At 51.6% G+C, this 21,371-nt stretch overlaps 9 protein-coding genes across 9 annotated transcripts; 5 read left to right on the top strand and 4 right to left on the bottom strand.

Moving 5' to 3' along the window:
* Positions 1 to 111: 111 nt before the first annotated feature.
* A1O9_09284 (uncharacterized protein) lies at positions 112 to 933 on the bottom strand (the record flags this gene model as incomplete). The annotated part of the gene is made up of 1 exon (XM_013401978.1): positions 112 to 933. One exon carries the CDS (start codon positions 931 to 933, stop codon positions 112 to 114), a length of 822 nt encoding a protein of 273 aa, XP_013257432.1.
* Positions 934 to 1,775: 842 nt separating this feature from the next.
* Positions 1,776 to 2,837, top strand: A1O9_09285 (3'(2'), 5'-bisphosphate nucleotidase; the record flags this gene model as incomplete). Its single annotated transcript, XM_013401979.1, has 1 exon — positions 1,776 to 2,837. The coding sequence occupies one exon, from the start codon at positions 1,776 to 1,778 to the stop codon at positions 2,835 to 2,837; it is 1,062 nt and encodes a 353-aa protein (XP_013257433.1).
* Positions 2,838 to 3,412: 575 nt separating this feature from the next.
* On the bottom strand, positions 3,413 to 5,204 carry A1O9_09286 (uncharacterized protein; the record flags this gene model as incomplete). Its single annotated transcript, XM_013401980.1, has 5 exons — positions 3,413 to 3,937; positions 3,993 to 4,395; positions 4,446 to 4,534; positions 4,583 to 4,686; positions 4,739 to 5,204. 5 exons carry the CDS (start codon positions 5,202 to 5,204, stop codon positions 3,413 to 3,415), a joined length of 1,587 nt encoding a protein of 528 aa, XP_013257434.1.
* Positions 5,205 to 6,418: 1,214 nt separating this feature from the next.
* On the top strand, positions 6,419 to 7,996 carry A1O9_09287 (uncharacterized protein; the record flags this gene model as incomplete). The annotated part of the gene is made up of 1 exon (XM_013401981.1): positions 6,419 to 7,996. The coding sequence occupies one exon, from the start codon at positions 6,419 to 6,421 to the stop codon at positions 7,994 to 7,996; it is 1,578 nt and encodes a 525-aa protein (XP_013257435.1).
* A 598-nt stretch (positions 7,997 to 8,594) lies between these two features.
* On the top strand, positions 8,595 to 10,109 carry A1O9_09288 (beta-lactamase; the record flags this gene model as incomplete). Its single annotated transcript, XM_013401982.1, has 4 exons — positions 8,595 to 8,688; positions 8,825 to 9,249; positions 9,323 to 9,919; positions 9,975 to 10,109. 4 exons carry the CDS (start codon positions 8,595 to 8,597, stop codon positions 10,107 to 10,109), a joined length of 1,251 nt encoding a protein of 416 aa, XP_013257436.1.
* Positions 10,110 to 11,841: 1,732 nt separating this feature from the next.
* On the top strand, positions 11,842 to 12,165 carry A1O9_09289 (uncharacterized protein; the record flags this gene model as incomplete). Its single annotated transcript, XM_013401983.1, has 1 exon — positions 11,842 to 12,165. The coding sequence occupies one exon, from the start codon at positions 11,842 to 11,844 to the stop codon at positions 12,163 to 12,165; it is 324 nt and encodes a 107-aa protein (XP_013257437.1).
* Positions 12,166 to 12,519: 354 nt separating this feature from the next.
* Positions 12,520 to 13,485, bottom strand: A1O9_09290 (uncharacterized protein; the record flags this gene model as incomplete). Its single annotated transcript, XM_013401984.1, has 2 exons — positions 12,520 to 13,372; positions 13,421 to 13,485. The coding sequence occupies 2 exons, from the start codon at positions 13,483 to 13,485 to the stop codon at positions 12,520 to 12,522; spliced, it is 918 nt and encodes a 305-aa protein (XP_013257438.1).
* A 528-nt stretch (positions 13,486 to 14,013) lies between these two features.
* On the top strand, positions 14,014 to 14,550 carry A1O9_09291 (uncharacterized protein; the record flags this gene model as incomplete). Its single annotated transcript, XM_013401985.1, has 1 exon — positions 14,014 to 14,550. Exon 1 carries the CDS (start codon positions 14,329 to 14,331, stop codon positions 14,548 to 14,550), a length of 222 nt encoding a protein of 73 aa, XP_013257439.1. The 5' UTR covers positions 14,014 to 14,328.
* Positions 14,551 to 15,482: 932 nt separating this feature from the next.
* Positions 15,483 to 18,344, bottom strand: A1O9_09292 (uncharacterized protein; the record flags this gene model as incomplete). The annotated part of the gene is made up of 3 exons (XM_013401986.1): positions 15,483 to 16,984; positions 17,039 to 17,320; positions 17,369 to 18,344. The coding sequence occupies 3 exons, from the start codon at positions 18,342 to 18,344 to the stop codon at positions 15,483 to 15,485; spliced, it is 2,760 nt and encodes a 919-aa protein (XP_013257440.1).
* Between the last annotated feature and the right edge of the window lie 3,027 nt (positions 18,345 to 21,371).

Raw genomic sequence — 21,371 nt, forward strand, 5'->3', positions numbered from 1 at the left:
AGTATTCAATTAACTAGGTCGGACGAGATCCGCTATTTTTAATAACAAGTGTTACGTCGGAGTTTTCTCGCTGACCTCATTCATAGCTTTACCAGCATAATTCTCCAGGAATCATTCCATTTTCATATCAACGCGAGCCTGATTCATGATTCTGACCACTTGCTCCACGTCGTCACTTATGAGCTGATCCAACCAGCCATCTCGGACCCATTGAACGGCTTGCGCCTCCACGTCGACACCATAAGATTTGAGCGCCGCAAGCCGCTTCGGGGCCGGCACGTGCAAGAAGACGCCGAAGCCTTCGGCATGAAGCTGATGAGCCTCACCGCTTGGGAAATGTTGGATCTCCAGATTGACTGCATCGACCTTTGCTTCTCGGGCCACCGCGGCAGGATCGATCAACCGCGAATGCGAGATCGCCACGGTAGGTACTTCTGGGATGACCTTCTTGAGAGCCCGAAGCTGGACGAAGTCGAAGGATGAAAACTGAAGCAGGTCGGCACACTGAAGCTCGTCGATTAGTGCTCTCAGCTTTTGGAAGATCTCGTCGTTCCGGTCGTAGACCTTGAGCTCGAGTTGGTAGATGATGCCAAGTTCTCGCGCAAGCTCCAGTGCGTCTCTCAGCAGCGGGATTCGTTCTCCTGCGAACGCCTCGCTGAACCACCGACCCGCATCGAGTTTGACGATCTCTGAATAGTCCGTATTACGAACAAGGCCTTGGCCGTCTGTTGTGCGATCCACAGTCTCATCATGGATCAGAATCAGCTCGCCGTCCCTGGTCAGCGCAAGGTCAGTCTCGCAGGTAACACCTTTGCCGCCGACCTCTCGAGCCTTGCGGAACGCGCTGAGAGTGTTCTCTGGAGCGCCAGAACTGTAACCTCGATGCCCAGCGATCCGGGTCGTCTGTGGCGTCATCCGCAGCGGGTTTGTCATTTTTGCGCTTTCCTTGAGTGTAGGGTTGATAACAGTCCGGGATGTCGAAAGCAGCTTGTAAGTGGGAAGTGACAAGTAGTTATCCTACCGGCGACTCTTCCGTGACTGTACTGTGTGAACCAACGTCAATTGAGGGACAACTGTACCGGACTTCCCGTCCAAAGGAATTGCGCAGTCTCTGCGGAACCGAGAGACTGAACCCCCGCTGGAGCAGACCAGACGATGTCGTTGAGCACCAGGCGATTAACCACTCAGCAACTCAACACTCGGCACGAGGCAAGTGGCAGAGTCATCAACCGAGTCAAAGAGATTGCTCCATATAAGGGGCAGAATTTTCGTCCCTTCATCGGCAAAATGGGCACCGGCTTTATCATGAACCGAGCTCTTCTATCTCCAAGCGACCTCATGTGGGGACCTACCCATCTTGGCCCCATCTACTGTCTCCACTTTTGCCGAGATGGTGTAGGATACCTAGGTCCATGTAGGTACTCCCATGTTTGTCAGGAAGCACCAAGAGGCCTGGGACATTGACTTGCAATACAAAGAGGTGAAGGCGAATATCTGGTTGCACTCGTCGTCACGCCCAAGAGCCGTTCCATCTCGAATAGACCTCTTCGTATGAGAAAGGGATAGAAGTAATCATCTTTTCACTCTGTAGTAACTTGTAAGTATTTCCACTGAGAAAGCTGAGATTGTATTGGCTAGAAGCACTTTTAATCACAAGACAATGAAGCATAGGATGTTTAGTTCAAGGCTGAGAACTTCATACAGCAGAGCCACAAACACTACAGCCCTGCTTCGACACTTTATACGGCCAACAACCCACCTGTCTTATTGATATCATGGCATCCCTACCCCTTTACGCACTCGAGCAGAGTGTTGCTGAACAAGCTGTTCTGCGAGCTTCGATCCTTACGAAACAAATCCAATCTATTGTCAACGAAATCTCCAAAGACGACAATTCCCCAGTTACCGTTGCCGACTTTGCAGCCCAGGCGCTTCTTATCGGCGCTCTTCACCATGCCTTCCCAAACGACTCCTTCTTGGGCGAGGAAAGTTCTGGTCCTTTGAGGGCCGACGAACAACTTTGCGACAAGGTTTATGAACTGGTACTATCCGCAACTGATGCGGCAGGCTTAGTCGCAGGAGCGATTCAATTTCCTAAACCAGAGTCCGTCGATGAGATGCTGAGTTGGATTGACCTCGGCGGAAGTGGCAAAGGTGGTGACAAGGGCAGGTTCTGGGTTATGGATCCCGTTGATGGGACTGCATCGTTCATAAAAGGACAGCAGTACGCTGTTTCACTGTCACTTGTGAAGGATGGAAGAGAAGTCGTCGGCGTACTTGGATGTCCGAATATCAGCGCTGAGATGACCCGGGTTTCAGAGAACGACGTCGATGGGAATGGCTTCGGTATTGTGCTCACAGCCGTCCGAGGCCGAGGTTCGATGATCCGGACCATGTCACTACGAGGGCTTGGTGAGGCATTCCCTCTCCACTTTCTGGAGCCATGCAGGCCGAACCTTTTGCACATCGTCGGGTGCACCGCCTGCGAGGTCACGCGCCATGACGTTGTTGCTGAGCTCGCCGAACACTTCAAGGCGAGGTTTCCCAACATCGAACTATGGTCTTCACACATCCGCTACGCAGCCTTGATTGTTGGCGGTGGCAACGCCCAGTTCTGGGTGCCTGCAGCTCCAGCATCCAAGATGCACATCTGGGACCATGCAGGCACGCAGCTCATTTTTACTGAACTTGGTGGGAAAGTCACGGACTTGGATGGGAGGGATGTGGATTTTGGCGCTGGGAGGGACCTGAACCGGAACAGGGGCCTGGTGGTGGCAAGGGTAGAAATTCACGAGTCCCTCCTCATAGCCATGAACGAGATAATAAACGCACACTGAGAAAGAGAAAGATGCAGAAACTCTTTTGGATCTCGGTACCGTATCTACCAGTTTTCTGGGAAGCTGTAGCCCGTCGTTAACGCCGATTTGCCTTAATCTACCACGTCACAAGAGGATGTCTGCACGAGTAGAGGAACAAGTCAATAGAATTACCTGGTAGGCTGTAGAATATTCCAGCTACCTCAATGGAAATAATCCTTGACAGGATGATGAAAGCTCCCCGAACTTCTACGAGCAAAAGGCTGTTAGGTCTGGTAGTCACAATGTAGAAATAATCTAGGGGCGGAGGATATAGAGAGACAACTCATGTTAAAAAACAGGCTAGAGCTAGTGATAGATTACGATCCGCTTGCGAGAAGCATAAGGGCACCTATGCTTGCACCCTCTCCTCTCCCCTTCTCTCAGCCCTTTTTGACCCCGCGCCAAATCGTCTATCTGGGCAAGTGGCCCTATTGCAACACTGATGACTGTGGTGGTGGTGATTGCAGTTGCGGTTGCGTTGGGTAAAATGGTCGGCTTGGTGGGAGAAAAAATGTCGACAGTACAGGAGCTTCCGCTCTGCGACTTTAGGCGACCTAGGGTAGCCCGCTCCCTTCAACGTCGGACAGGGTGACCTCCGTGACCTTGAACTTCCGGACATGGACTTTTTGCTCAAACAAAAGATCCATCTCCGCGGTTGTTCTACCTTTGGACTCTGGGACCATGAAGAACGTAAAAGTGAATCCAATAACGCAAGCGCCAGCCCAAAAGAATCCCGTTAGAGCTCCCCAATTCCAAGCCGTGGGATTAATCATGTATGGCGTGATCGTGCCGGCGACAATGTTGACGACAGCGTAGGTGTTGCGTGCAACCACAACCGACTTGCTTCGAAGGAGTGAAGATGGAATTTCAGAAACCAACACGAACGTGACAGGCAGGATCAGAAGATTGGCCACAAAGCCATCCAATGCTAGGAGAGCCCCAATACCCCAGCCCAATGCTGAGGAGGAGCCATTTTGGAGCTTGGCTCCCATTCCGCCGATGGCTGTGAAAAGGACTACGGAGATTAAGTTGCCAAACAGATACATTCTTCTTCGACCCGTATAGGTCAAAATGGCCCACTACGGTATCGGTGTTAATCGGGCATATTCAATGAAGATACTGCAAGAGACTTACTGCACCCAGAACTCCCAATACAGAGAGCGTCAATGCAACAATCGTCATGTTGAACGATTGATCAGTAGGTAGTCCGGCTTGTTGGAAGAAGTAGGTCATCCATGCCCTCAAGGGTGCGCCGGTCAACACCTGCATAATATAAACGCCAATGACGATGAGGGTTCTGCGGAGATTGACCCCCTTGAAACATGTGAGATAACTGGTACGCGATTCGACATTTCGCTCGTGATTTGTGGTAAAGACAATCAAGGAGACAAGTTTCTGAATCTCGATATCTAGTTCCTTCGAGGTCAACCTAGTAATGGCGGCTTCGGCTTCGGCTAGCCGGTTCTGGCGTACTAGCCACCAAGGTGACTCTGGTGCCATGTAGACCCCGATGATGATAACAACTGGCCAGAACCACCTTTCTATCCGTCAGATGACTACAATGAATATACATAGAAGAAAACTTACTGGAGAGCGAAAGGAACACGGTACGACCATGAGCCGGGCAATTTTAGGGTGCCCCGAAAGACAACTGCATTGAGAAGCTGACCTAACGCCTTCAATTGTCAGCTTCCACCTCGGTTTTCCGCCGATGGTTGGCTCACCCAAGCTAGCGAATAGCAACTAGTGAGATAAGGGCGAAGCGGGGTGGGCATGATCTCGGTGACGTATACCGTCGTTACTGTCTGAAAGACACCCAGAGGAAAAGCTGCATGATACTTGATGAGACTCGAGCTGAAGATTTTCACATGACGACTTACCGAACAGGAAATTTGCAACCGCCAAGACTTCGAGACGAGGCGCAAAGAAAAAGATGAAAACAATTGGTGGCATAGAAATCAAGGCGGCCAGCATGGTTCTCCGAAACCCGAACCTCTCGGAGGCATAGCCACCCAAGAACATTCCAAAAATGGACGTAGCCCCCGTGATACCACTCATTCCGCTTTGCCAGGCCGCGGAGATCTGATAGGATCCCCGAGCTGTCTGAAACCCGAAGTCTTTCTGGAAGGCAGGTACAGCGTAAAGTGATCCCATGATCTTGGTGTCAAATCCCTCCATGACCAGGGCGAGGGACACGAAAGCACCGAACCAAACAGCGTTGGCATATTTTTTCAAGGCGCGACGAGGATTCAATGAATGTTCCCAAGCTATGGCAGCTTCGGCATTTGCCACGAGGTTGTTCGGCACTGTCTCCACAGCCTTCGTTTTGAGAGCGGTTTTCTCCATGACAATGATTGTGATTCAAAAGGGCTCAGCAGCTGATGTTAGCGCGTTGAAAAGCGTTATGCTCTGACTTTGAGCTTCCAATCTTGGAGATGTGAATTCATACCGCAACACATCTTGAGTCGGCTCTTGTACTTATAAGCCTATTCAACGAAGCCATCTCAGAGGAGAGGTCGAATTCGAATGAAGTTAAGAAAGACAAATATCTAGCGTCAGCCAATTGGCGCCCACCCCGCACCACGGGCTCAGCGACCTGTGGATGAATCGGACTGTATGGTGTTCAGCTTCGCCGAGGTGCCCACTTTAAGCGAGCAAAGAATCGGTCCACTACCATCAGGATCCAGGAAGTGACAACGGCTCCGCTATAGGCGACCAATATGGAACAGTCACAGCAGTGTCCTGCACCGTGTGCTATCGATTCGCGAAAGGGCCCGCTAGAAGCGACAGACAGCCATGCTCGTACTATTCCAATACCTTTGTGAAGCAACAACTGCTTTTCGTCACTTCATCGACAGATACTAGACACTAAGCTTATTGGCGCTTCTTGGATCTGTCGGATGAGCTGGAGTTGGTAAGGCTATGGATTGTGAGCTGTGAGCTGCGAGAGTGAGTAGAGGGTTGAGTTGATGTGAGAAGGGAAGGTTGAGTTGTGGAAGTGTGGGGTTTGGATATATGGTTAAAGCGGCGTGATCGGGGGTAGGCTCTGGGTGCCACGTGAGCTACAGTCACGTTTCAACTATTGAGTGCCAACATAGTAGATAAGACCTACCCAAAGATATAGACTATTTTGTCGTCCCTTGTGTCATGGTCTACAGTATTTGGTGCTGTACTGTTTATCTACAGTAACATACAAATGAGGTACGGGTATACAGTTTGGATTTTCAATTCCGCGCCAGTCCTTATCAGGCGAAACTTTTCGAGCTCGACCATGATTGACCTTTCCCGCAATAGGTTTGCAGGGAGGGCGGAAGCAGCCTTTCCACTTCCGAGTATACTTTTCGAGAACTATATCTTCTAAGCGTGGCACCCGGATCCATCTGAGCCTTCTAGCTAAGCTGCGCTCTCAACAGCCGATTTATGGGATCAAGCGATATGTACGACAACCAAAGCCCACATTGAGACAGCAATGCCATTTTCAAGCAAGGCGTGCCAGACATGCAAGGTCCGACGGATCAAGGCAAGTCGTCTGTTCCTGCGGCGAGTCATATCAACCGAGCATGACCCAACTAATCAGGGAACGGGAAAAGTGTGATCAAACCAAACCCGCCTGTCTCAAATGCACACGAAGCGGACGCAAATGCTTGACAGCAAGCATCATCGAGCAGCCAGGCTTCTCCATCAACGATGAGAACTCGTACGCCAGTGGTAAATTGAAACGGCCTCGAGGACCCCGGTCCAATCTGACCCTACTGCGGCCGCAATTCGATTTGGAAGCACGTGCTTTAGATTACTTCCTTCTTCATCACGTCGTGCAACTTGATGATCTGCTTGGGGGCATGCCCGATGTCGCCCAGGGACTTTGTGGCACCACTGCTATATGGAAAGCTTCAGGACGGAATTCGGTAATGGTGGATAAGGCACTAACTTGCGTGTCCATGGCCGTGTTTGCGAGAACCAGGCAGGCGCCAATCGTTGCTGTTGATGCTTCTGTGAAGTATGGTCGATTGCTGAGGATGATGCAACAGAAAGTACAGAACTTCCCGCTGCTGGCCCTAACTTCTCCAGGCAATGAAAATGAGGAGGTATCCATAGATGCTTACTTACTTACCATGCTTCTCATGGGTCGATACGAGTCAACTATGCATGATTACAGCGGCATTCCAAATCTCTACCAGGTGGCGCCGTCGTTACACAGATGGATTCACCATGAGGGAGCTCTTACGATACTGAGACGATGGAGCGAAGCAGCCTCCAATGGCCGCGCCAGTGCTCCAACGAACATCATGAAGCTTTCAAGGAGGGGCATGCTCCAATCTTCACTCCGGCAGAATATCCCATTGCAGGATTGGATAATTGACGGTAGCCGTTTCGGCGAATGTGGCCTTGGTTTGGAGTATGATGGTATTCTTGTTGCAACGGTCGATCTCTACCAACGAGTGGGTAGCATGATTCGATCTCACTCCTTGATAGAATCGACACGGCTAGAACTTATTGAGGAGGCACACGTAATTGATACCAGGCTGCAAGAATGGGCGAGTAGGTTTCCCGATGCAGGCGCTCTTCAATGGCATACCCTAGCCCCTAACCCTGGACCCTGGTCACATGCGGACTATCATCCTTCAACAATTGACCATTTTGACGAGCCAAGGTATGCAACAGTCTGGATCCAGTACTTCGCAACAAGGATGCTTGTCAAGAGTACGTGCCTGAGCGTCTTTGACGTAGGAGTACAGGTGTGTGGGCCGAGTTTTGATTCAAGCTTCGTTGAGCAGCACAGGTCAGAGTGCTCGCAGCAGCTACATCGATTGGCCGATAGAATGGTATCCGCGGTAGTGGCATTTTCACATCTCGGCAAGACCGGTAGGAAAGAGACCATGAGGCGGCCAGTCGGTTCCCACGACCAGGAATCGACCATGGTCGAAGGCAAGCCATCTGTGGCAGGATTGATCATCTGGCCATTAGCGGTTGCCGCAAGTATCAACGGGCTCGAACCCCGACAGCAGCAATGGTTCAGGGCTGAGATTGCACGAATTGGCAAATCAATTGGAAACGGCTTCTTCGAACTCGCCGCAACATGTCCGGAGTGGACTATTCTCGGTCGCAGCGAGGATCACTCTCCTGTGGCCGGGCACTGATGTACGAATGCAGAACATAGATGCACAATTGTAGGAACGTGTATAAATCATATCATCAAAAGATAACAAGAGTCAAAAAATAAATCCAAAACGCAAAAGTGTGGGTGCAAGTCAAGGGAATAAAGTTGATTGAAGTTGATTGAAATGCCGTAATTATCTGCCACTCCGGAAAATCACAAGAGGATATTCTGGAAGAAGAAGAATTTCTCCAAAAGCGCGGGCACCACTGCCAGCCTGGACAAAAGTCTCGGAAACTGGAAGATTCGAAGACCCATGCACACGAGCAGGGATGTCCGGGCCTCGCAGCCTCGCTTTCAGCTTAGGTTTCGTCATGCTATTCGCTCGATTGTTGGCATGCATTTGACCGGGGGTCCACTTCTATAGAAATCTATAGCATGCATATATAAATCGATTAAATTCTTCATATCGACAGATAGATCTGGATCTATTAATTGAGAGAGAGAGGCAGAGAGGCATATATTCTATATATTCCTTATATTGACCGCTAAATACTCTGACATACAATACGCTCAGAGGAAGAATAACAACGACGCTAACAATAATAACAACAAGAGGAAGCAAGTTGATCGAAGCAAGTATGGACAGAGTGATCGAGAAGCTCAATGCTGCTGCTGCGCCCGGGCCTGACCGTGTGATGGCTGGAGCTGTGCTTGCTGCTGCGACGGCGAAAGGTGAATGCTCAATCATCAATGGCTTGATGATACCCAGCCATCCATCACGCATCCTCCGAAAACAGGCCACATAGCCTGCTTGTTATAGCCCATCTCAACTGATTGATGCTGACGGTTTCTCCACCTATCGATATAGGCGACACCTTCATCCGCGCATTCGGCACGACGACCGTGCACGACGACGCTCCGTTGCTCCGCACCGACTCCGTCATGTGGCTCGCATCTGTCACAAAGCTCTTGACCACCGTTGCGGCACTGCAATGTGTTGAGAAGGGATTTTTCGAGCTCGACGCGCCCATCTCGAGAATCCTGCCGGCGTGGGCGAACCCCGATATCCTGACTGGCTTCGATGACGCCACGGGGAAGCCGGTTCTTCAGAAGGCCACGAAGGCGATTACCTTGCGGCATCTTCTCACTCATACCTCAGGGATGGCGCTCGAGCAGGCGCATCCGGTGCTTGCGAAGTGGAGACGCTGGGCGCAGGGTAAGCCAGGTGATGGAGGTTTTCAGAGCGTGGCTGAGGGTGGTAGCATGATGGAGTTGATGGCGGCAGGTTTCTCGGTAAGTCCTCCATTCCGCTATGTACTTCAAGCCTTGCTTTGGCGGGAGAGTTGACACGTGATGTGCGTCTCAGGACCCTGTCGACGATTTAGATGTCCCTCTGGTATATGAGCCCGGCGATGGCTGGTCTTATGCGGGAGGACTGGACGTTGCGGCACGCATGATTGAGCAAGCAACCGGCTTCACCCGCTTCGAGGATTATATGGCCGAGCATATTTGCAAGCCCCTAGCCATGAAATCCACCACTTTTCATCCCGCCCAGAGAGCGGGCCTCGCGGTGGCCCCTCTGACGGTCAAACTGCCGAATAACCAGCTCACCAGCGACATTCCACTTTCTTTCCCGAACCACGACCCAAAGCACGATGGCGGTGGATCTGGTCTTTTCAGCACAGCTGAGGATTACCTCAGGCTCCTCACAAGCTTGCTGCTCAATGACGGCAGAATCCTGCACAGGGATACAGTGACCGCAATGTTTGAGCCTCAGCTATCTAACAATGAGTTCCTGAGCGCAAACTTGGCAGTCCCCGAGTTTGGAAGATTGATGGTGCCAGGCATGCCTGTCAATCGTGATTGGAATTGGGGACTGGGCGGAATACTCGCCATGGATGGCATACCTGATCGCGCTAGTGAGAGCTGCATGTGGTGGTGCGGGATTGCCAACGGACAGTGGGTGAGTCGTTCTCGTTGTAAGAAAATTGTCGATTATACGCTGATGCCGTTTGTAGTGGATCGACCAACACGCGGGAACGTGCGGAATCATACTCACTCATTTGATCCCGCCAGGCGATGAGCGGACCTCTGCTTTGTTTGGAGAATTCCAGAACGCAGTGCATGCAGGAATGTTGGTGGATATCGATTGAAACCAGGATTTGTACTATTTCGAGGAACAGAGAAGCACGCCAGGAAGCGTAGTTGAACTATGTCGACAGTCCTGCATTGAAAATAGTCCTCCTAAGATTATGTTCCTGACCCCTTAGTGAACTGCGATCCCAGACTGGACAAGCATCATCTTCTCTAGAGGTATCGATTCATCGTCACTGTCCAACACCTGGTCATGTCAACCGATATTATGACCAATACCCTTGGCCACGGCACATATTGTAATTCTTCGATATTTCAGACGATCATCAAACCTTGCGTTGATGCCAAAATCCTCACATGAGTCGATGTAACCGGTATCCATGACAAGTGCTTTCGATACACTGTAACGCATCTGTTGTTCGAATGGGCATGGACCATCGTCCACTGGCCATGGAATTTTGGCCTGCTTAATTGAGCTGCAGGTTGAAGATTTCTGGAATCCACATCCGATGACATCTAGCACTCCTGAGCGTACTTATATGTAAGTTGGACGTCGCTTGTCAACTTTTCACCGTGCTGGACCCAAAGTCCAAATCGTTCGTACATGCCTCGTCAACCACAATCCCATAACATATATCATCCCAGACCACACAGTATTTGCTTCTCGACAGAACTGAGTCGCCACCGTTTATTTGCGGAGGCCCTGTTGCTTCGCTGGAGAATAGTTCGACCCCCAACTAGTGCGTAGAGTATCGTAGTTAAGCCAAGGAACCACAAGCGTTTGGAACGCTTTCCGGCACTCTGGCGTGACTTCCAAGCCAATTTCAACATCATTCGCGCTGTGCAAACACCACTACTTGCATTTCTCAAGATGGCTTGCTGTTTGTTAAGATGAAGAGTTGACATTTCGGGTTCCTTTGGTGCACTCATTTGATAGAGGCCGCGTCGAACAATGGTCCAAAGCTGAGGGGGTCTTGGAGATTGTGGATGGCCTAGCTGCAATATCTAGTGCCATGTCCATGAAAATCATCAGTATTGAAATGCTGGGTCATTTGTCACGCAGTATGAAGCATCCTTGAAAAAGCTTGCTATGGTTCAGATTGCCGGCTGTTGAGCGATCACATGGCTGCACCCATCTGTCGCCGAGTAGTGCACCTTCTCGTGGCACAGGAAGCCTGGCGCTTCGAATTTTAGTAGAGTCACAACGGTAAGTCTGCAAGCCTCATCAGGTACGAGTATTTTACGTGGGCAAACAGGTTTCTGGACCACTCATGTTGGGCAGACTATGCGGTAGCTTGCCAGCACGCGAAATCGGCAACGTGAACTCGGAAATCTTTTGCAAGACAACTGACTACCTGTTGCACGTTTGGGAACAATCTACTTCGTGGAAATATACCAAGTTGTTTCGATATGTTGTTGACGATACTTTGGAAGCGTAGACGTGGAGTTTGAAATAGGAATGCGTTGGATGGATCGAAGAGGAGCTCAAAGGCGTGATGCGAGAGTCTGGGTCATGTGATTTATCTGTCATGTGACTCTCGATTTCTGAACGGAGGCAGCCTTGCATAGCGGGTTGGAGTGTACCCCGCGCAGCCTCGTCCTCACGAATCGCAAGTTTACTGAGAAGCCTTACGGAGTACTTCCGAACCAAATCCGAGAAGGAAGGCAACAGATGATATGTCTACGGGAATTTAACTCACAGAATCGACCTCTCCCTTGCCTTCCATCTTCCGAACATCTCGCACACTCCTCTCTCAAACCCGTCTTCCATCCCCCTTTCCCACCAACGTCATGCTGCGACGCAAACCGACGGCCCTAACGATAACCAGCGAGGACATCGCGGCATTTGAAGAATCGCACCTGCGCAAGCTAGCCTACGCGCGATACCTCAAAACAGGCGAGGACCCGGACGGATACTTTCGAAACGGCAATCCCCAACAAAATCAGAATCCAAACCACCAACACCAACAGCAGCAGCAGGCCACCACGGCTGCGGGGACGGTGGACCCGAATGATGAATTGAAGCCGTTGCCGGGCGATAAGGCGCGGATTGTGAGGAGTCGCGAGGAGAGGATTGGTGTTGGCGGCGGGACGGCAGGTGGGAGTGCGAGGTGACGTGAGTACCGGAGAGACAAGACTCCAGATGAACTGATATTATACGCTTTCGGGTCCCTATGAGATTTAGCGATAAGGGCTTATGGTGGTTCTTGCACAGAGCAATGATTTTGGATGGTACACCACAAAACAAGAACAATAGTGGTGCTTAGATATACCACGATGAGGCTGGGTTCACGCCGGCAAGCAAGCTGAAAAGATATGGTTTTGGATATCTTCGTTGTACGGAGCAACTGTAAATCTCTCGTGGAATATCTCGCAGAGCCAAGTGCTATTCGGTGCAAGGTATCTAGGCCGTTCCGATCGAATAGAGACTGCCATCTAATATTGGTACATACAAGAGTCCAAACCCAATCAATCCTTCTTATCATCCTCCACCCTCGGCTGCTTTGACTTATCAGCGTCCTGGGTCTCCCCATTTGTTGAGTGCTGTCCCTGACCCTCCTCGGTGATGGTCTCCATTCTGTCAGCATTTCGTCGTTCTTCCTCCTCGCGTGCTCTCCGCTCTCTTTCGAGTCTGTTCTGTTCCTCTTCCATACTCATGCGCAACGCCATGGCAAGTTCAGGATCGGCTGAAGGATCGATTCCAAACTCAAAGCCATTGCCACCTCCACCGCTGGTCTCAACACCTTCCATGCCACCGCTTCCCTGTCCCATGTCACCTCCCATGTTGACAATGGGTGTCGTGATAAGACTATCGCTCAGTAAACCGGGCCCAGGTGGAACGATTGCCAGATAGTTTCCTTCACCGCTTGATCCACCGACCGCCTCAATGAACTTCTCCAGGATGGGTCTCGTGCTGGACTCGATGGCATCGCCGAATGCGACGAAATCCACCGAGACATTGTTCTTCTTACACTTCTTGGCCAGCTTGACCAACTCTTTCTCAGTATCGTTCTTGTCTCCAAACTTAGGGTCCAGTGCACTGCAGATCAGGACGACGATTCGTTGCCGTTGTGCTTTGTTTGCTCTGTGCTTGAGGGCCAGCATTGCGACGCTGATTGCAGTTCCTAACCGGATATGACCTTTGATCTTGGTTTCATGCAGGCCTGCGAGGACGGCACCGAAGTTTGTAGTGGGTGTATTGAGAACTGTAGGACCTGTACCGGCCATGGACAACAGGCCGACAGCAGATTCGGGATTTGAAGATGTTTTGGCGTTGAAGATGAGTGAGACGGCTTCGGATTGTGATGAGAAGCGGTTGGGTCTGCAGAAGATTAGGAGAGTCACCGGGGGACGAATAAGGCAAGCTTACAGGTAGTCACCATTGCGACTGGTTTCGCTGTTGTCGACAACGATCATGGTAGCCTCGAGCACCATGGTGGCGGTATTGAGGAGGCAGATGAAGGAATGACTAGGAAGGGAGAAGATTTAGAGGTGGTTAGAGGTGGTCTGGAGGAAGGGTGACCGAGTATGTCTATTCTAGAAGGGTTCTGATTGTAGTCTGTTTTGGAAATGGCTGTTGAAGAGGATGAAGCTGGGGATAATAGCAACAAGAGATGGAGACGGAGACGACGACAGAAACGCAGGCACGGATTCCATCACGCGTCCGAAGAAATGGCTTGGCGGCATCATTCCGAATGCCATGCTATGCATACTGCACCACCTTCACCCTCACCCTCACACGTCTTCCACCATGACCACTTGTCGGACCACACTCACGATAGAGAATACCACTTTCTTTAAACTTGCTCTTCGTTCAGACATGCATCTTTCTTGAAAGTTACCTCTGCAGCCGCAAGTCGGCGGACCCAGACGCCCTCTGCAAAATGTAAGTCCATCCTCCGAATATGCATCCCTCGACTTCCTTGGCCCAGAACCGCGACAAGCTGACGCGCATGTCGCCCTACCACTAGGCCCGTCTTCGCACTCCTGATCATCTCCAAAGCCGGCTCACTTATCTACCACCGCACCTTCCCAACCTCGACACCAGGAACCGCAGGAAACAGCACACAAAGCCAACCCGTCGGAACACTAGGACTTCCAGGCACCAGCACCCTAACGACGAATGACTACCTCGTGCTAGCAGGGACATTCCACGGCGTGCATGCCATCACACGTTCCTTGACCCCCAGAGTACCCGTCACGCCCTCGTCCGCGAGTTCCTCATCCCGGGATTGGACATATCCAGATCCAAGCGTCGCGCCTTCGGGCATTGAGTCCATGGAGTCCTCTTTTTTCCGCTTGACGGTATTCCAAACCCTCAGTGGTACCAAGTTCTTACTGTTCACGGATCCGAGCATGCCCAACACCGATGTCCTGATGAAGGGCGTCTATGAGAGATATGCCGATTTCGTTTGCAAGAACCCTTTTTGGCAGATGGAGATGCCCATCAGGATCGATGCCTGGGAGCGAAGTCTTAACCAGTGGCTGACTCGGCGGTGAGAGGAGATGAAATGATGGAATTCCGACAAGGAAGCATCTTGGTAGCCCATCCATTGTCCGGGCAGCTGGTTTGTCATCAAGGCGGCTCATGGAGCCCACCCTCTCGTGGGCCAGAATTTGGGTGAAAGGCTGGCCGTGGGGCATGCAACCTCCTTGTTACATCACGCCATGGGCAAGCACCCAGAAAGGTTAGATCTGGGGGAGTACTGTTTTGCCCACGGCCCAGGAGCGAGAGACCATATCATGATGCACAACAGAGGCATGACATGCATCGCAGCTTACTTAAGCGACATAGGTGAAAGTGGCTCTGGAGGAGGATTACTCCCTACCAGATCAACAACTAGAGGCTGGCGGTTCGACCTCGATTGACCTCAAATAAGCACGCACATTTTAGACAGGAGAATCCATTCGCGCGGGCCAGCGTCCGTAATCATGATCACATGTGTAAGCTAATTAGCTCTTGCACATGCCTGATCGCTCGATGGAGCACAGGCACACAGGTGCAGTAACAGTACAGATACAAGACAGTGCCTGCCGCTGCTTGCGACTCGGCCATATACTCCCCGATTGAGGCAAGACATGGTGTATCCTTTGAGGAAGGCGCATCGCGTCGCGTCCTTCGTTGTCCTTGTTTTTCTGCTTCCTCAACCACTGCCTCATACGCCTTTCAGAGCGTCGTGGCATACATACGTACATTCATACATCATACATCGCCGTTTCACATTCTTTTTCCTTGGTCGATTCTGTTCGTCGTTCATCGTAGAGTGTGCGGCTGTACACAAGGAGGAGGAACACGTGCGTCCGGTTGCGCGTGTTCGGCCGAGGGGGTTTTCATTGAACGGGTTGTCTTCATCTCGTCCTATCCCTTTTCTCTTGTCTGTGACTACTTCTGGCAGTTGAAAACCCAAGGAGCAGCATGGAAGATACGCTCGTTAATGCTGATCGTAGTCCCAACGCCTCTTCAAGCCAGCCGGGTCAATAACGCTCTGGACACTCTGTTGCCACTGCCGGGGAGTCACAAACTGCATGGCTGCAGCACCGGCGCCGGTGGTAGCATAGCCGGTGTTCGCGGAGCTGGGGAGCTGGACTGGTTGGACGGAGAGGGGGCTACTGGTATCCGGGTGGAAAGCTTGAGCGTGCTGTGCGAAGTACTGCTGCTGCTGCTGCTGTTGGTGTTGGTTGTATCCTGTCGGGGAGGTCGTGAACGGGGGAGAATTGGTCGAGGCGAAGCTTGAATTATTCATGGACACGCCAGAGACTCCAGGAGGGGAGGCACCGCTGCCACCGTAGAGTGAAGGAGGGGGTGCAAGCTGTGAGGGTTGGATGGCAAATGCCGTGTCAAATTGTTGAATGATGGGAGTGGGGTTCCATTGAAGGTCAGAACCCGGTGCGGCAGTTGGATGCTGGTAGTAGCCCCCAGCGCTAGTCGGCATAGTGGGATATTGAGGGTGCTCGGGCAGTTCGTAGGGTGAGGAATAGATGGGGGTCTGTGGTTTGGAATCGGTCGCTGAGTAAGCTGATATGGGAGGTGTGGCTAAGTAAGGGGGTTGCCCACGCATGGTGTTGAGTTGCAGGTGTTGGGGCATGTAGGCATTTGCCGGCTGTTGTTGCAATTCAAGGATATTCGGTTGCGGTACTGCTGCTGACTGAGGGACAGGCGATGGACCTGACTGATCAGAGGGTGACCCTAATGGAAATGATTCTCTCAACTCGAAAGGCTTGGTGACATCTGCTGAAAAAGCTGCACGCAGTGCATTAATCTGTGCCTCCGTCTCGGTCATCGGCCAAGCAGATATGCATTTCTCGAGAATTCGCATGTGTCGGACAAAGTAATCGCGTGCATCGTTATTGATGTCCGGGTCAGGGGAGGAAATCGCGACAAGGTGAATCATGATGCAGGTAAGAATGGCGTAAATGGTGAAATTAATACCGCGTTGCATACACAAAAGGCCTGTGAGATCAAAACTCGCAAGAATGCCTTCTTGTAGTTTGCAAAGCACTTTTGCAGAGTTGTAGCACACAGTCATATGTTGCTTCCACGCCCCATCTGCAGAGTACGTTTGAGTCGCAGAGAGTTGAGGCCGCCGAAGCATGACGATTGCGAGGTGGTAGTGCGAATGCATGTTGCCCAAGAAGTGGGAGGATACCTTTGGAACAGTCCCATCCGGAGGTAGTACTACCTGAAGGTCTTTAGGTAGATCATCGGGCCATTTCCTGAAAGTGGTGTTGTATGCGACGAATTCCTGGTCCAAGCCCCAGTCCTTTTTCTTCTTGAGCTTGTGCGAGACGACGGTGATGAGTCGAATATTGCGGACGTTTCGGACAAAATAGGCGAATTGCCTTGATATGGACTTCTCGAATTCATCGATATCCGAGCATGGTGGAGTTGCGCTTGTTTCGACTGAATTCGGATCAACCGCAAGATCAGTGCGACCTTCAGATAGATCTTAGAATTTCCACAGCGACAGAATCAGGGTCATTCACTAACCTTGAGGGCCTCCCACCATTGTCTCGCAGACCAGTAAAGTCTGCCAGACACGCGTCTTTGTTAAGCAGTCTACCGGATCTGAGCCACATTGCTCTCCTGCTGCATGGGTGTCGAAATGCTCGTCAAGTTCAAGATCCTTTGCCATGGAGACAGCTGTTTTGCATGTCATCCAGGAGCGGTAGTAATACCCTCTTTTCGGCGCACTCTCTCGGGCTTTTAACAGCAAGATTAAAGCCTGCAGCGTGCTTAGTCGCGGGCTATCCAGGAAGGACGCCTCATGCTCTGGTCCATATCAGTATGCTTTCACATCCCATAGGTGTCCTAACTTACTGTTCGCCAGAGCCAACCACTGGGCTCCCTGAGCGGGGTCATCTGAAAGTCGACCGGCATTGGCGAGGACTGCTTCAAGGACCAGGGGGCTCATAGAAGATCGATCACTCTGCCACTGATTGTAGAAATGACTTCTGCAGAGAACAGGGGCATAAGGGTGGACATCTCTGAAAAAGGTCTTGAACGCCTGCATCGCGTCCTCCTGAGACGGCATCAATTCGGGTGGTATTCGAATTTGCGAACCTGCACCAGTACTTAAAGCAGCAGAAATGTTGGGCTCAGGCTCGGGTTCTTGGAGGGGGGCTTCGATCTCCTTTCCAGTCGTCTTGTCTGGCCGCAGATATGGGGCAACACCATTTTCGCCGATTTTCAACGTGCCTAGGTGTTCCATCAAGTCCTCAGCGGTAAAATGATCGGAGGGAGACGAGCCGGCTCTCTCTGACCGTACATGTTCAACTTCGGGCTGGTTTGGTTGATATATCTGAGAAGCTTGATGGTAGGGATCGTTCAAGGTTCCAGGATATTGTTGCGGACTTGGATAGTAGTTACCATAGGGCTTATCGAGTTGGTCAAAAGGTGATTTTTGATAATTGGTAGCGTAAGCGTCATAATGAAAAGCATCGGCCTGATTAAGCTGGAAGGCGGGGTTATGTTGGTAGGGTTGTGCTTGAGGGATTGTTGTGACGGACTGGTGGGTAAAAGACGTCGCATCAACGGAATCTAGCGATACATTTCCTGGGTCGATTCCATCATCGCCTTCCAACCCTCCAGCTGGTGGGACACAATGTAATTTGAGTCGAACACATGCGGCACATGGCCAGGTGTTTGTGGTGGCGGAATCACATTTGATCTTTCGACGGCGACAATTTTCGCAAGCTCTCATAACCTTGAGTCGCTTATGTCGATTATGCTCATCGACAAAGACGTAGTTTTTGGGGCCATTTGCCGGCGCGGTGGATAGCGAATAAGTCTGCATTGTGGCAGATCATCCGAATCACAGACGGGCTGACACCACATTTGGTAAGGGCAAAGGCGGGATGTTTCCTCAATCAGGGGCGCGTCCGTGTCGCAAGGAGGCTAAAATCGATGATAAAGAATGTATATCAAGTCCGGGGTTATGCGCCGATTGACAGGATTGAGCCTATTATGATGGCCACATGAATGCGCATTGAAAGAGTGAAGGCTGGAAGGACTCCGAGATGTGGTCGAGGTACGGATTAAAGTGAGGGACTCGGTCCTCCAAGATGGAGTGGCAGACGGGGAGATGGAGAAGATGCTTTTGCTTGTGGCGCACCGTCGAAACTTTGACCTCGGCACGTGCAGCGATCATATGCTCCTTCTCTACTGATGATGGGAATGAGGCGGCTTTGCAATTGACGGACAATCAACCATCAGGAGAGGTTGATTTCTGGGTCAGACACTGGTGCAAACGAAAGAGATTCGAAGAAAAGTTCGAGACAGCATGCGACAGCCACCTGAGATAATCCAGTAAGAATGCTAAGAGTGTAGTGCAGAGGAGTGCAGAAAGTGGAGGCCCTTGACACCACAGGGGCCCGCTTATGCGACCGAACTCTGACGGAACAAGCGTAGAACCTGATCCGGTGATGAGTGTGGTGATGGTGGTGTTGGTGGTGGCCTCCGGGGTGGGTGATTTCTGATGACCTGCACCACGCGGCGTGGACAGCTTGTTGAAGGCTGAGCAGCGAACGTGCGAGTTCAGAGGAGAGGGAAATAAACTCACAGACCAAGGGGTAACTTTTTATGGAAATCAGGAGTTAGCATCGTGGTGTATTTCGACGTGGTTTCAAAAGTGAAGAAATAGTAGCGGTTGACCCCGTCCTGAAGTGAGGGTAGGTGAGGATTGCAGGGTGTGGCGGTTACAGGGGCGAGGTCTGGGTTTCTGGGAGTCGGGGCCTGGGAGGGCAGAACTTATGAGATGATGGAAACTGGAACGGGGCACGGATTGGGCGGTTGGACATCCAGAGGCCAGAGGCCAACACACAAGCGATCAAAGCGAGCTGTCGGCATCGCCATCCCATCGCCATCCCACCGCAATACAGCATCGACAGGAATTTCCGCCGAAAGTCAAGGTACGAGGTCCTCGTGCATGGCAAGGGACTCGGTACTTGAGCTACACACGGATGTACAGAGCACGGAGTCCCTCGTCCTCTTCTCTGCAGCTTTGGCCATCTCCAGAAGTGAAAGGACCACCGTTCCTACTGCTGCTGGTCGTAGCAGGAACCCAAGCTACAAGGTGAGGTGCAAAGGCGGCCCCTGTGAGGAAGTGAAGTGGTATTGAAATTTCAGCCGCACACAAACATGCCCTGGCACGCCTGCTTCTCTGCTATTGGTATGAGTACGGAGTACTTGTAAGCGGTTTGCCTCCTGAGTCCTTGCACACATCCACCAACTGCCGGGCGTCCAACGATCCTAGGCAGTGATTGCAGGAACAAGATCTGATGCCTCCTCGTGGCGATCAATGTTGCTGAACTCTCTCGCCAAAGGCCGATTCGTATAGTTAGTCCATGGCCATGCACAGGCCACATGGCTAGGCACATCCAAGTCAGAGTTAGTTAGACAGCTTGGTCCTGGCCTTGCGACACAGGCCCCAGCCATGCCCCGACTCGGGGGCACGAATAACGATCATCGTCTCTCGTGCGGCGCACGGCTATGGAGGATGATTGTGCGTACTGAAGGCACCACACCCGGGCACTTCAGCTGACCATTTGTGCCTGATGTGCAGGGCACTTTGGGTGGCGGGTTAAGGTTCTCCAGGTACAGACGGGGGGGCCTTGACGCTCGACAGGCCCCTCGGGCTCTTGATTGACAGCCCAACTAGCCTCCGATTACGACAGCCTACGCCACCAATCGCCGGGCCTCTCGGGGACTCGTTCCCCCCAAAGCTCGCCTTTCGGTGCTTCTTAAGGCTGACTCCAGACCCAGGTCCATGGACACATTCCCGAAGTCATTCTTGATGGAGGGGGCACCCATCACTGGTTGTACGGTGCACGGTGTACGGTGTATGCCTCCCATGAATACGACAGGACATAGAAGATGCTTTTGCCCACCCAGTGCCCGAGCAGGGTCCTTCCTCATTACCTAATAAGTACTCCAGACCCAAGGGAGATGGTAGATTTCCCTCGAGTCCTGAGTCTTCACGCCTGGCCTCGTCCTCTGTCCCTTGTTCTGGAAAGACCCGGATTCCCACACAATCGGATCAAACCATGGCCAAAACTTGGTTCGCTTCTTCTCACCGAACCCTCGCACTTGGGGGGACTCGTACTCCGTACTCGGTAGATCGTACGGCTTGTCCCTCGCCAATTGGCATCCAACGTGCTTAATCCTGGCTTTCCTGGCTTAGCCCGATGTGACACAATGAGAACCAAGACATCGTCTTCACTCCTAAATCTACCATAGCGACCCTGATCATTCGGCTGCTTTGGCGAGCAACGTCTGATCTCTTCTGATCGTGGTCACGTCGCGGTGTGCGACTCCCGGCCTCAGTGTCGTAATATCACGCATGCATGAACCTGCCCTGCCATGCAACTACAGTATCTAACGAAACGAGTTTCAGACTTCGCCTCCCCGCAAATTGATCCCTGTCTCAGAGTCATAGATAAGACATGGCCCGAGACGTTTATCGCTGTGCATCGGCCTACCAAGGAGACTGGACTCCCTAGCGAGTAAAATCAGGGTCGAACCCATCGGCTTCTGTATAGTCCTCCAATTGGCGACTGACTTCACCGCCGCAAGCTGTTTCCGGTGCCTGATGAAATTCGAGGGGTGCTACGAGGCATGCACTACGAGTACCTCCGACTACTCTACGTACTGTGGACTGCTGAGTGTTGTTTGGGAAGCGATCTTTAATGGAGCCCGCTGATTTGCTTGCCACCAGCCACCTATTTCTGATACTCAGGGGATGCTCATGGCAAGTTGAGAAGCACGTTGAGCTGGACGTCGTTTGCTCTGTGATGGAGCACTCCGTGACCGAAGGTCTTCATTA

The sequence above is a fragment of the Exophiala aquamarina genome (genome assembly GCF_000709125.1).
Source record: "Exophiala aquamarina CBS 119918 chromosome Unknown aczIA-supercont1.9, whole genome shotgun sequence".
In the NCBI taxonomy this organism is placed as follows: Eukaryota; Fungi; Ascomycota; class Eurotiomycetes; order Chaetothyriales; family Herpotrichiellaceae; genus Exophiala; species Exophiala aquamarina.